The sequence below is a fragment of the Colobus angolensis genome, unplaced genomic scaffold (assembly GCF_000951035.1).
Source record: "Colobus angolensis palliatus isolate OR3802 unplaced genomic scaffold, Cang.pa_1.0 Scaffold279, whole genome shotgun sequence".
Classification (NCBI taxonomy): Eukaryota; Metazoa; Chordata; class Mammalia; order Primates; family Cercopithecidae; genus Colobus; species Colobus angolensis.
Window position 1 is genome coordinate 3,680,883 of NW_012116032.1, and position 15,033 is coordinate 3,695,915.

Below are 15,033 nucleotides of genomic sequence, written 5' to 3' on the forward strand. Positions count from 1 at the left end.
TGTAGTCCCAGCTACTCGGGAGGCTGAGGCAGGAGAATGGCGTGAACCCGGGAGGCGGAGCTTGCAGTGAGCTGAGATCCGGCCACTGTACTCCAGCCTGGGCCACAGAGGGAGACTCCGCCTCAAAAAAAAAAAGTGACATAGTCAACAGGTTTTAAAGTACAATAATGATCTATTATGAACAACTTAAAACTAGAATTTTTAAGCAAGGCAGTTGAGATATTTTTTGAAAATATAAACTGCAAATAATTCATGAAGACTGTAAGAGAAAGAATATACCATAAGCAAAACAACAAAGAATATACCATAAGCAAGCAAAGTAATTTTAACACACTTCAGAATTAAATTTTCAGATTCAGACCATTTTAGAAAATCTTTAAATAATAAATATGGCCAGTATTACATGAACTTCTAGAGGCAACAAAATATGCATAGAAAAAATGCCCACAAGAGATGTATGATCATATTGATGTATTTAACTACAATAAATTAAATTGTTGTATGAATCAAATATCATTATTAAAAGATATAAAAAGACATGAAATATACCATTAGGAGAAGATATATGCAAACATATCAGGCATTAAAATACAGACTATATAAAGAATTTTCAAAAATTAATATAAAATATAAAAATAATTCTAAATTAAAATGAGGAAGAAGACATACAGAGTATATAAACTGTATAAAAAAGAAATAGTCATTAAGTACAAGAATAGCTATTCATCCACATAATCAGGAAAATACAAAAATTTTAATGTTTGACAGTACCAACATTGGAGATAGTAAATACTACAAAGAAAATGAGTTTAGTGAGCTAGAGCTATAGGTATCGATGTGGGTGAACCATAGGAATAAAAGAAAGAGAAAAAGCAATTTGAAGAAAATCTGTATGGTAGGAATATGTTTGTATAAATTCAAATTTAAAACATCTAAAATATTAAGCAATTTATTGTTTAGGGATGTTTTCTTATGTGATACAAGTAAAAAGAAAGTTAAGAAAATGATACACTTGAAATTCAGGATATGTTTTGCCATTCTAGTGGTAGCAAAAAAGTGACGTGATTGGAAAGGTGGTGGTTCTAAAACTAAAAGGTTTGTGCCAAACTATTCTTCTTATCATCTTTTAAGTTATAGACATTGTTATATATACTCTTTAGAATGTAGGAAATATTTCAAAATTATAAAAATAAAGAAAATACATCAGAAGCCTATTTGATTTATTTTGGGGAGAAAAAGTGATGGGTAGAAGTGATCAATCCCAGCAATGCTCTAGAGCTACGCTCAGAGTAGACATGAGTAATGATGAGTTGAATAAAAATAAAAGACAATGTCTATGGCTACATTAACAGTTTAAACTATTTTCTAAATGATAATAAAATATATTCTAGCTTGCTCAGGATTATGCAAACTAGTTGCCATTTTCCATGATAATTTAATTTATTTCAGGGCACCATGTGTATTTCTATAAGGAGTATGAAAATAGCAAATTTTGGGGTTTTTTTTTTTTCTCTTTGGTCATTTTTTAGATATGAAACCATTTTGTGTATCTTTTGCTGGTTATAATTATAGGAACACAGTGGCTTTAACTGAGGAGGTTCATTACAATCTGAGCCAATTAATTGTCTAATTAATTACAATTTCTCTCGCCACAAAGAAAGACAAAGTATAGAAAACCAATCAGAAAATATTCCAGTGGACTTCCCTCAGGGCTTCTAAAGCATTACCATGAGACTTAAGGACTCTTATAAAAGACTGCTTCTTTACCTTTCTCAGACTTTGTTACCTTCTTACCAAAATACTTCTCAATACTTCTTTTACCAAAATACTTCTTAACACTTTCTTTTCCTCATGTAGACAATTGCTAAAACTTGACTAGTGAAATGGAGCTCATGGACTTTAATTGTCTTCTTCCCTGGTGTTTCAAGAAATTGCTCTCAGCGCCATAATTATCTAATACTGTAAAGTAACCAAAGTCAGTGCTTATATTAGTATTAGACCATTACTATGTAGCTTGTTTTGAGTACTAATAAATTTAGGTAATGTCCAATTTTTAAATTAAAATTTAATTTGCATTAAAAATAGTAAAAATATTCTGAGCAGAAAATCTTCACATGGTCAGAGGCCTTGTTTGAAATGCATTTTTTTTTTTTGGGTTTTTTTTTTTTTTTTTTTTTTTTTTTTTGAGACGGAGTCTCGCTCTGTTACCCAGGCTGGAGTGCTGTGGCCGGATCTCAGCTCACTGCAAGCTCCGCCTCCCGGGTTCACGCCATTCTCCTGCCTCAGCCTCCCAGGTAGCTGGGATTACAGGTGCCGCCACCTCCTCCGGCTAGTTTTTTGTAGTTTTTAGTGGAGACGGGGTTTCACCGTGTTAGCCAGGATGGTCTCGATCTCCTGACCTCGTGATCCGCCCGTCTCGGCCTCCCAAAGTGCTGGGATTACAGGCTTGAGCCACTGCGCCCGGCCTTGAAATGCATATTTTTAAAAATTAATAGCTGGTTGACACACAGGAAAGTGATACACATGAAAGCATTCCTATTGTTTCTAACAAAGAAATAGACACATTTGCAAGAAATATGTCTTGCAAATGACATAAGAAAATGAACACGTTAAACTGAATAAAATTATTTCAATCGATCATAATTTCTAGGCAGAACAACTGAAAGTAAAGATTTAAGTTCCTTTTTGTCTTGACACTTAACCCCTATACAACACTCTAAGTTTAGGAATATTTGTGACACAGTGTCAGTTGGTACATCTCACAGTGATGGTAGGAGGGGCTCATGTTGAAATTCTTATTCATCAAGGAGTCATAAATAGGAAGGAAAAAAATAGTTCAAAATTCCAAATTCCAGACAAATATTGTAATTTTCCTGTTTCATAAACATTGTTCTCTTTTGAGTCAGGCATTCCTTTAATTGTCTTTCTTTGAGGACTTCTTGTACCTACTGAGCATTCATGCTTTCTTCCTTATAACCAATGAAAGGTATACAAGAGCCTCCTATCTCAGTGCATGAGGCATTTTTCCTCTATATGAAACTAACTTATCATTGGTTTATCACTGAATATTGCAAATACTTTATTCAATCTGTTTTTCTTCTTCTTTGATTTATTTCTATGTAACGATTACCATTAAAATTGCAAGACTTAAGTGTGACGATTTCTAAGTGTACACTGACAACCCGACGGGGCCAGAAAATCTACATTTATTGTTTCAGAGGTCAAATGTGGATGCCCACGGTAGATCATTAGACCTTAGCCCATTAAAATTATGAGACCATAAATCAAACTCCTCATCCTTCCAGCACCTTTAACTCTGTCTGATTCCATGCATTTTGATGAACACATCCAGGCTAAAAACAGCAGTGATGACACTGCATTTCCAGTTTTCTTTTTGCTCCATTGGGTCCATATTCAAGTTCTGTCAATTCTACTTCTGCATGGACTTTTCTGATCTTCCCTTTCCATCCAGTTTGCCACCAAGATAAGCTGAGTCTATCTTACAGACCGAACTCTGTGTTAGCTACTTTACGCTCCTTCTCTCTTTAATGCTCACCAAAATATTCTGAATTGGGTTGCTTTACATTGGTGTTACAGATATATGGTTTGAGGGTTGACAATATTAGGTTAAGGTAAACTAATAGGTGCGGAAGTTAAGATTCAAACCCAAGCCAAGCCATTGTCTTTTAAAAGAGAGTTTAAACATTCAAGACAGATAGTTCTGGGTTTGTCCCTTGTTCTGCCACTTAAGCCATATATTAGACAACTATCTTAATGTTGCTAAGCCTCATTTTATTCATTCAAAGTGTATAAAACATTACTTCTTAATATTGTGTGCTTGTAAATGATTAGCACCTTTTTAGCATATATTAATATACTCAATAAATACCTTATTTTAAGTTACAATCATTAGTATGATTGTATTATTATAATAGATTCTTTAATTGGTCTCCTCAAAACTTCTCCCTGGTTCAAATAATATATTTTCCTTTAATTCCAACTCTGATCATGTCATTTTCTAGCTTAAAAATCCTGAGTGACTCCAGTGGTATCCTATTTTCAACAGAATGAAGGCTAATGTTCTATGACAGCATAGGGGCTTTATATTCTGGCCACAAACAGAACCTACATTTAGTCCCATTATTTCTCATTTACCTTATAATTCAATTAACACAGGCAACTTATCATTCTCAAAAAGGTCCTGATATTTTCAGCCAAGTCTGAGCTTAGGCTGATCCACCGGCCTAGAATACACTGCCCAGCTGTCTTTGCTACAATTCTGTCCAGTGATCACAGAGGACTCAAATGCCACATCCTCCATTAAATATTCCTAGTTCCTAGAGGAAGAATTACTGTCACCTGTCTTTGTCCCCATTGTGTACAATAATGTTGGCATGGTATATATTGCATATTGCATTCTGCCTTGTAATGCAGATAATTGTGAATATGTCCTGTCTATACTATTGAAATCAGGAACTAAATACATATTTGTGTGAACTCTCTAATAAAGAGTGATATACAAAGGAAAAGGTTTTGCTGGTAAGCATTTTCTCAATTTTTAAATTCTTATTTTAAAATGTATTTTTATACAATTTTGGCAATTTTTTAAGTGTAGAATAACCCTATTTACTTCCATAAACGAACCTTTTTAAAACAGATGATTTTTCTTTCCATTGATAAAGTGAAATGTGTGGTGCTACTTGAAAGAATTCAGAAGAAATGAAAACCTAGATTACTCACACTGAAATTTTTAATAAAAGAAGAAAAATTATGATTAAATATATCCTGTACAGTAACTGTCCTCTTGAAAGTAAATTTGAGGTTGTCCGAGGTCACTACTGACTGCCAAAATACATGATAATAGATCTTCTCTTTTCAAACAAGCAAATTCTACTTACTAAAACAATTTAATTGACACAGTGATACTCCTTGTTTACATGGAATATAAACCATTCTTATTATAAGCCCTTGATACTGCCTGCTTTTCTCCTTGATCAATTGAGGACTTTCAAATAGTACATCTAATTCGCACAGCTGGGCACCTAAGGATTTCATGATGTTCCAAATGTAATCCCTCCCTGACAAGGGAGACGTAGGGAGTTCTGTATCAGGATATCAAGACCATCATTTCTGGGAAGTATTGCTGATGGCTCCTCTCTCCTGCACAGGCTTGCTGTGACCAAGCTCCTAACTACCACATTCTCTGTCATGAGCACTATGTCAAACTCCACATTGTGATGTAATTGTCCAATCCCATATTTCCTCCAGGAATAAGCCACTGCTGTCTGTGCCATTTTTCTCAAGATGACTGCCGCCCACAAAACTGAGCTCAGAGATTTGGTACCTTCTGTCCACTACCGAATATCTTTGATAAATGCTGATTCCCACCAGTCCAGACCACTGCCCAGCTCTTATGCTACACTTGCTGATTGTATGCTGGGTCACCCACCTAGAAACTGTCAGTAACTTTCAATTACTGCTTGCTTCACTGCCTGGCTGGGTCATCCACCCAATTCTTGCTGCCTGGACTCTTTTGCATTGCTAAATCTATACTGGCTGATATGCATGAAATCTGGATTCCATCTACCACAAACCAGGCTTTGTTTTTCATCTGTAACTCTGAAAATGATTCATACCTCATTGAGTCTGAAGTATGAAATATTCTAAAAACAGATTTTTTACTAGTTTACCAAATACAGCAAAACTTATTTATAATCATGAAATATAGAAAACTAATGCTTTCATTTACTAATGTAGCCCCTCATCTTCTGTGCTAATGTTCATACGATAAACAATGTCTTATTTTCTACAGGCACAAACTTAGTAATCTTGAGGGTTTTTTTTTCTCTCTCATCCAACCCTTATTCAAATTAGGAATCAAAGTTTTAAATTTTGTTTTATACTAGATTTCTTCTTTGCTGTTCATAGCAACCTGTCTCCTGTTTAATGACATTATAATTCTTGAACATATTTTGACTGGAATTTTTTTTCAGATATTTACATTACTAATAGAAGAGTCCTTCTTAAATATAGTGACCTTATCATTTTCTTGTTTATAAAAGAGAAGATTTCAAATGGCTGTTGGAACTAAAACTTATTTTCCTGTATTTTCAACACCCTCTATTAACTGTTTTTTATATTTGTTAACTTATCATCTTTGTTTTCATCATCAAATGTGTACAATTTATTACTTTTTCACTTTATAGTTTTGAGCATATGGTTTTCAACTCATAAAATATATAGTAAAATAAAGACATGGAAACATTCCTGTTGAGACATCGGTAAATTACTTGTATCTAGATCAAGCCTTAATACCAGCCTAGGTTCAGATCCATTGAAAACACTACATAGGAAGGAAAATCAAACCAATTAGCCTGCTAGCTACTTATTTTGTACTCCAAGTTTATAATATAGATTTTGTTTTCCACTTTTGTTGTATATGCAAAATATAAAAATCACTTGCTTCAAGATAAAGTTCAAAACTATCCTCAAATTATTCTTTCTTTAGAAAGTAAATCAGTTCTGGCCGGGCACTGTGGCTCACACCTGTAATCCCAGCACTTTGGGAGGCCAAGGCGGATCGATCACAAGATCAGGAGATCAAGATCGTCCTGGCTAACATGGTGAAACCTCGTCTCCAAAAAAAAATAAAATAAATAAAATAAATTTAAAAATACAAAAAAATTAGCCGAGCGTGGTGGTGGTTGTCTGTAGTCCCAGCTACTCGGGAGGCTGAGGCAGGAGAATGACGTGAACCCAGAGTTGGAGCTTGCAGTGAGCTGAGATTGTGCCACTGCACTCCAGCCTGGGCATCCGAGCGAGGCTCCATCCCAAACAAAGAAAAAAAAAAAAAAGAAAGTAAATCAGTTCTGTGACTAAATGGTTCTGCTCTCACCAAACAGTTAAAAGACAATATTATAACTGTCAATTAAATATTTTTTAATCATTTGTAAGGTTGCTTATTACATTCTTTGGGGCATAACTAGATGTGTGAGAAAAACTGTTACCTCTTAATTTCGGAGTTGACTTATATACATAAAGATGCTAAGTGAGAATTAAAGTCAGTAATTATGCAGGGACTCAAGTTAAAAAGAAATAACCGGCTGCTGGAGTCATTAGGGGATGTGTCACATTTATAAAAAGTAGAACTTAAAATATAGGTAGATTTAGGAAAAGTAGTTTAGTAAAGGCACAGAAACTGAGAAAAATAGGTCGTGGTAGACATGAGATAGTCACAGGTGAAAACTATATAGTGGGCAAGTCTAACAAAAAACAGTGTGTATCGAGAAGTAGGAAGGATAGATATTGAAATGTAAATTTGAGCTGGCTCACAAGGAACATTGAAATAAGAAATTTGGTTTTATCAGAATAAACAGACAACCTACAGGATGGGAAGAAACTTTTGCAAACTATGCATCTGGCAAAGGTCTAATATCCAGTATCTACAAGGAACTTAAGCAAGTTTACAAGAAAAAAAATCAAACAACCCATTTTGGGCAGATGACATGAACAGACACTTTTCAAAAGTACACATACATGCAGCTAATAAGCATATGAAAAAAAGCTCAACATCACTGATCATTAGAGAAATGCAAATCAAAACCACAATGAGATACCATCTCACACCAGTCAGGATGGCTCCATGCCTGTAATCTTGGTACTTTGGGAGGCTGAAGAGGGCAGATCACTTGAAGTCAGGAGTTCAAGACCAGCCCAGCCAACATGGTGAAACCCCATCTCTACTCAAGCTGAGTGTGGTGGCATATGTCTGTATTCCCAGCTACTCAGGAAACTGTGGCAAGAGAATTGTTTGAACCCCGGAGGTGGAGGTTACAGTGAGTCGAGATCTTGCCACTACACTCCAGCCTGGGTGACAGAATGAGACTCTATCTCTAAATAAACAAATAAATAAAAATAAAAGTCAAAAAATAACAGATGCAGGAGAGGTTGTGGAGAAAAAGGAATGCTTATATACTATTGGTTGGAATGTAAATGAGTTCAACCACTGGGGAAGACAAGTGTGGCAATTCCTTGAGGACCTAAAAACAGAACTGCCATTCAACCCAGAAATCCCATTACTATATATATATATACCCAAAGGAATGTACATCATTTTATTACGAAGACACATACATGCATACAATCATTGCAGCACTCTTCAAAATAGCAAAGATATGGAATTGACCTAAGTGTCTATTAACGGTAGACTGGATATGGAAAATATAGTACATATACACCTTGGAATACTATGCGACATGAATAAGAACGAGATCATATCCTTTGCAGGAACATGGATGTAGCTGGAAACAGATATGGAAATTAATATGGAAACAGAATACCAAAAAACACATGTTCTCACTTATAAGTGGGAGCTAAAAGATGAGAACACATGTCATTCCCCATAGAGGGGCCTACTGGAGGGTGGAGAGTGGGAAGAGGGTGATTGCTTTAAGGGCCACAGTTATATTAACAGGTCAAAACATGACCATATATCTGACTTAATTGATAGATAATATTTCACCATCGTTAAAAATATAATAGATTTCTAGGAACTTATATACATGAGTAATCTTTCTCATATATCTTGAATTTTTAGGTATACAATGAAATTTTATTAATAAACAAATGATAGTTACTGAAACTGTCTGAATTTAATTTTGATTGCCTTATAAAAGGACATTGATTTTTATCTCAGTAGCATTAGTTGGAGAAGAGAATGATAAAATGAAATAAGGCATGAATAATTCTACAAAAAAATGATATACAGTAGATAGCTTAGGCCAATTATAACTAAGTATTAGAAATAATGAGCACTTAACTTCAGTCAAAAAACTCATGTTCTGGCCGGGCACAGTGGCTCATGCCTGTAATCCCAGCACTTTGGGAGACTGAGATGGGTGAATCACTTGAGGTCAGAAGTTTGAGACCAGCCTGGCCAACATGGTGAAACCTCGTCTCTACTAAAAATACAAAAATTAGCCAGGTGTGGTGGTGTGTATCTGTAGTCCCAGCTACTTGGGAGGCTGAAGCAGGAGAATCGCTTGAACCCAGGAGGTGGAGGTTGCAGTGAGGTGAGGTTGTTCCACTACATTAATTTGTTTTATTGAGGAAAAGAATACCTCTTTCATACCTTGAAATAGGGATGACATTTGAATTTCAAATTCAAATAGGTATTTCATACAGATTGAAATATGTATGAAATACCTATTAAAATACCAATTGAATACCTCTTTTGTACTATTTTGGAGTAATATAGGAAATTGTCAGTAACTATGCAACACCATTGTTCTAGAATTGGGGTAGAGTTTGAAGGAGAATGAAATTCTCCTTGTGCACTAGTGTATTACTGTTGTACTACCAGAAAAAGAAAAAAAAAAAAAAAAGCATGAGAATGAAGAATATGAGACTATCAAAAACTTTTTGACACAAAATTGAAATTATTTCCCACAAAACTGTATTTATCCAAAAAATAAAGTCAAAAAGCAAAAACTGTGACTAGAACATTTTTTCTTTGGGCATATAAGTAACCTAGTATGTAAATAGTTTTCAATTCTCAATTCCAATCAAATTTCTCATATTTATTCATTAATAGGTCTGAGGGAAATATTCAAATTATAGAAGTTTAAGAAAAACACAGATAAAAATCCAGAAAGCTTATTTAATAAAATAATAGAAGGAAATTGCTCAAACCTAAGGAGAAATACAAATATTCAGCCAGAGGAAGGCCAAACAAGACTACACCAAGACATGTTATAGTCAAACAGTGAACAATCAAAGACAAAGGATCTTGAAAGCAGCAAGAGAAAAGCATACAAAATATGCTTGAAGGACTTGAAGAAGGCACCAATAAAAGGAAAGCTTATCCCCACTGCTGAGGTAGAAAAATTATTATTGTTGAATGTCTATGATATCCAAAATGATCTACAGATTCAAAACAATTCCTATCAAAATTACAAGGACATTTTTCACAAAAATAGAAAAAAAAATTTAAAAGATATTAAAATATATATGAAACTACAAAAGATCTGAATAATCAAAGCAATCTTGAGGAAAACAAATATACTTCAAAATATACTACAAAGCTATAGTAATCACAACAGCATGATACTAGCATAAAAACAGACACACAGTCCAATGGAATAAAATGGTGAGCACAGAAATAAACTCTTGCATTTACAGTCAATAGATTTTCAGTAAAGTTTCTAAGAACAGATAATAGGGAAAGGGCAGTCTCTTCCATAAATAGTGTTAAGAAAACCGGATATCTATATACAGAAGAATGAAATTAGAACTTCATCTCACACTATATTCAAAAATCAACTTAAAATAGATGAAAGACTTAATTGTAGGACCTATACCCAAAAAATGACTAAAAGAAACCATAGAGGAAACCTCTATGACATTGGTCTGGGCAAGATTTTTTTAGATATGACCCCAAAAGCACAAGCAACAAAAGTAAAAATAAACAAATGGAATTACATCAAACAAAAAAGCTTCTATACAGCAATGGAAGCAACAGAGTGAAGAGACAACATAGGAAATGGGAGAAAAAATTGCAAACTATACGTCTGATAAGAGGTAATAGCTAAAGAACATATCAAATTCAAGTAACTCAATAGTAAGAAAACAAATAACTCACCTAAAAAATGAGCAAAAGGCCTGAATAAACGTTTATCAAAAGAAAACATAAATGACCAATAGGCTTATAAAAATACTCAACATCGCTAATCATCAGGGAAATGCATGTCAAAACCATAATGAGATATCACATCATACCTGTTGGAATGGCTGTTATGAAAAGGACAAATAGTAACAAGTGTTGGCAGGGATGTGGAGAAGGGGGAACCCTCATATACACGGGTGGAAATATAATTAGTATAGCCACTATGGAAAACAACATGCAGATTCTTCAAAAAATTGAAAATGGAACTACCATATGATCTAGCAATTCTACTACTGAGTATCTATTCAAAGGAAATGAATTCAACTTATCAAGGAGATATCTGTACTTCCTTGCCCATTTAAGCATTATTTACAATATTTGAGATATAGAATCAGCCTGCGTGTCTATCAGTGGATACATGAGTAAAGAAAATGGGATACATATACACAATGAAATATTATCAGACTTTAAAAAGAAGAAAATCCTGTAATTTGTGACAACATGGATGACCTAGAGGACATTATGTTAATTGAAATAAGCAAGGCAGAGCAAAATAAATACATAATCTCACCTTTTTGTGGAGTCTAAAAAAATTAAACTCAAAGAAGTAGAGAGTAAAATGGTAGTTCCCAGAGGTTGAGAGTGAGGAGGTTGGAGAGATTTTGGTTAAAATACACAAAATTTCATGTTGATTGGAAGAATAAGTTGAAGAAAACTATAGTAGATTCTAGTAGTAACAATGTATCATATTCTTGAAAATTACTAAAAGAGTAGATTTTAAGTGTTTTCACCAAAAAATGATAAGTATCTGGGATAATTAATTCCTATGTCATTTTGCTGTATGTAAACATTTCATGATTTACACATATTTTAAAACATCATGTTGTACATTAAAAATATATATTGTTTTTGCCAATAAAAAAGTAAAAATAAAAATAATTCTGAGGGAGAACCAGAAATAACAACAAAAGAGGCAGTAAAGAGTATTTTCTTCAAAAACACAGTTCAGTTAATATGTGTACATAAATAAATATTATACATTACTTCATATATAGGATATAATTCTATCCATAGGAACACACACTAATAAATATATATACGCACACATAGCCTTTCTGATTCTCTCTCCGTATGTGACACTGCTCAAGCCTTTGTTAAATTTCAATATTATTTTATTCTGTTTGGGGTTATGTCAGTTGAGATAGCCATCAGCAACTTTTGAATATTATTTTGAGCAGCAGTGAGTAACAATTTGTTTTTCTATTTGAGTAAAAAGTGAAATAGTTGAATTTGAGCTAGTTAAATTCATTTAGACTTACAAAGAACTTTTTAATTCATATTGTTCTTTAGCCTGAAACTTGGAAATGCTATATTTTTAGGGTGTGAAGAAAGGAACCAACCACTCAGAGAACCTTTTGAAGTAACTGGCCTCTTGTTAAGCCTATGATTTCAAAATTAAAAGAAAACTATCATTTATACTAATTAAAGAGAATAACACATACTAAAAATGTAAAAGAAAAATGAGAAAAATCTGGATGGAACTCAATTGTCATCACTTTATCTTTTCTTAACAGTCTCGAAATAAAATATTTGGGTCACAGTCAAGCAGCGCTTCATAGGAACTTATGAAAAACAGAGTTCATTGGTTCACATAAACTTTGAAGGTTTTTAAAAAGTTAACTTATTCTACTGCTTTCAATCATTTTGCTTTACAGTGGCCATCAAGTCTTATGATGAAAAAAATGCCCTGTTATTTTGAAGAAGTATCCAAATTTTATCTTTGAAAGATAAACACTTTAACAGAAGATCCAAAAAAGTCAATAACACCTTAATTTTTGTTTATGTGTTTTGCTAAAATTATTTACACACAAAATAAATTTAGTTATACTTAGGATGAGATAGTCACAAGTAAAAGATCAGGTGAGAGTACTGCATCAAGATTGTTTAAAAGATTATTATCTTCAGAATTGTGCATCTAATCTTGTGTAGCATAGTGGATTTATTTTTATTTAGTAGCAATCCCAGGCTGAATCTGTTATTCAGTCTCAATTGATCAAAACCTAGAAGTGCTATCAGTAACATTGCTGTGTTTTCCCAAATAATGCAATAAACAAATAATATAGGTAAATAATGAAAACTACCTGAGGCCAACCCAATGCCACATTCCCTATAAAATGATTTGTTTTTGCTAATATCTGTATTTTCAGATATCTGAACATTTCATATGAGCAAATATTATGCTTGGTTGAGATTGTAGAAAGGTCTTGTGCTGTTTCTCCATTATTCTATTTACACCACAATTTTCAAACCCAAGTATGGCAGGATTTGGCAGGGTAAATAATCCAGAAATAGAGTTATATGGCTATCTTAGTCTCACCGTTACAAACTGCAGCATGCGCTACAATAAGGGAGGCTGTTATAAGTGGTTCTAAGTGGGATGGGAAAGACTTAAGAAGAGGCAAGGAGGCCAGGCACAGTGGCTCATGCCTGTAATTACAGCACTTTGAGAGGTTGAGGCAGGTGGATCACGAGGTCAGGAGTTTAAGACCAGCCTGGCCAAGGTGGTGAAACCCCATCTCTACTTAAAATGCAAAAATTAGCCAGACCTATGGCAGGCACCTGTAATCCCAGCTACTCAGGAGGCTGAGGCAGAGAATTGCTTGAACCCAGGAGGCGGAGGTTGCAGCGAGCCAAGATCACACCACTGTACTCCAGCCTAGATGACAGAGCAAGACTCTGTTCTAAAAAAAAAAAAAAAAAAAAAAGAAGAAGAAGAAAGAAAGAAAAATGAGGCAAGGAGATTACGTTCACTAACTCTTTGGGGTATTTTAGCTCTGTCTCATTCTGAAGCTTCTGGTGTGCGTTGTATGTGTGTGTAAAGAATGGTTAAGTCTTGGTTCAAGATTTTTCTAAATGGCTATTTTATTTCAACTCTACTGCATCTTAAAACTTTAGTGATTAGTAATCTATCATATTTGGAATATTTTACCAGTACCACATTGTGAAATACAAATTTTGATGTTATTTATACATATGCTTACCTTCACATCTTTGACATTCATCCTTGTTCCCTCTTTCCCAACAAATATATCATCAATGTCCACAAGGATGTACCTGTCCAAGGACAATGTCAGCCTCTTCCCTGACAAGAAGGAGATGGCATCTATGAAGATGAGCTTGTGCAGCCAAAAGTTCAAGTTGTTGCCAAAAAGTACTCGCTGAATTCCATCATGAAGCCCCAGATCCTGAATCACCGTTGCAAAGAGTTTTTTGCTAGACAAGGATGAAAGGGATTTTTCTGTCTGTAATTCAGTTAAAAGTACAGGCTGATAGGTTGAATGATTATATTGGAAAATAGTCCAGTCTTCCCCAGGAAGAGGGCCTTTCTCAACCTTGGGGGCTTTGGTAATATGCAGCAAAGGAGATTGAGGGTTAACAAAACAGTCCTTTAGAGCTAGATTATTGAAAAGGTTTAACGGAAAGCCTTTTAATTGTGTACTTGGTAAGCTGTTTTCATTGGCTTTATGAAAACCTATTATACTAACACTGTATTCCACACAGTATTTTTCTAAAAGCTCTCGATTCCATGAGTCCATGCTGACATACTTCAGAATATTTTCATAAATAACTAAAGTGTATTTCCCTTTGCCATTATCTGTAAGAGGAGGTATATCTCCCTTTCCAGGGGCAATGACCATGTGGTACTGAAATCGGCTGGACTCCAAAATAGCTATGATATCTTGACCGAGTTGAGAGTATTGGCTCTCCACAAAGAGAAGGACAGTAGGGTCAGTTTTGGATGTATCAATAGGTTTAACTGTTTTCAGCTCCATTGCCCGATATGGTAGAATTTTGATGTCAGCGCATTCTGCTTCTGCAGTGGTTTCAATAACTGTCATTTCCTGTTTGTAGCCAGAGTAGAGAAAATAGGCAGAAATGACAATGCTCACCAAGCAAAAGGTAGCTAAGAGAACAATCAATGTTCGAAAACTTCTCCGAAGTTTCACAATAAGATTCATTTTTTAAGATAATGTTTTGGAAGCTTTCCCCAATTTCTTTTCCTAAAGTGCCATAGTGAATAAAGTATGAGATGTTGCAAATATGACTTCCCCAGAGTTCATGTAACCATTGCAAATCATGTAAAATGTTTGAAGGGAGCACAACTGAGTTAAAGCTGGAAGGCAATAGACGGGGAGGACATAAGTTGAGGAGATTTTGAATATGTCCAATATCAAGAATTGCTGCAGAATCCTCTAAGCATAATCTGAAAGAGAGGAGAAACGTAATAACTAAGACAAAAATAGAAATAAAAATATGTATTTGTATATAAATGCTGATGCTCAAGAAACATATAAAGCAATGACAATTTT

At 34.4% G+C, this 15,033-nt stretch overlaps 1 protein-coding gene across 1 annotated transcript in view; it reads right to left on the reverse strand.

Annotated features, from left to right (window-relative positions):
* Positions 1-15,033, reverse strand: part of NDST4 (N-deacetylase/N-sulfotransferase (heparan glucosaminyl) 4) — a 300,692-nt gene that overhangs the window by 235,952 nt on the left and 49,707 nt on the right. The window contains exon 3 of the mRNA XM_011948380.1: positions 13,705-14,927. Within this exon, the coding sequence (XP_011803770.1) occupies positions 13,705-14,682 (978 nt within the window). The 5' untranslated portion in view covers positions 14,683-14,927. The remainder of the gene's footprint in view (positions 1-13,704; positions 14,928-15,033) is intronic.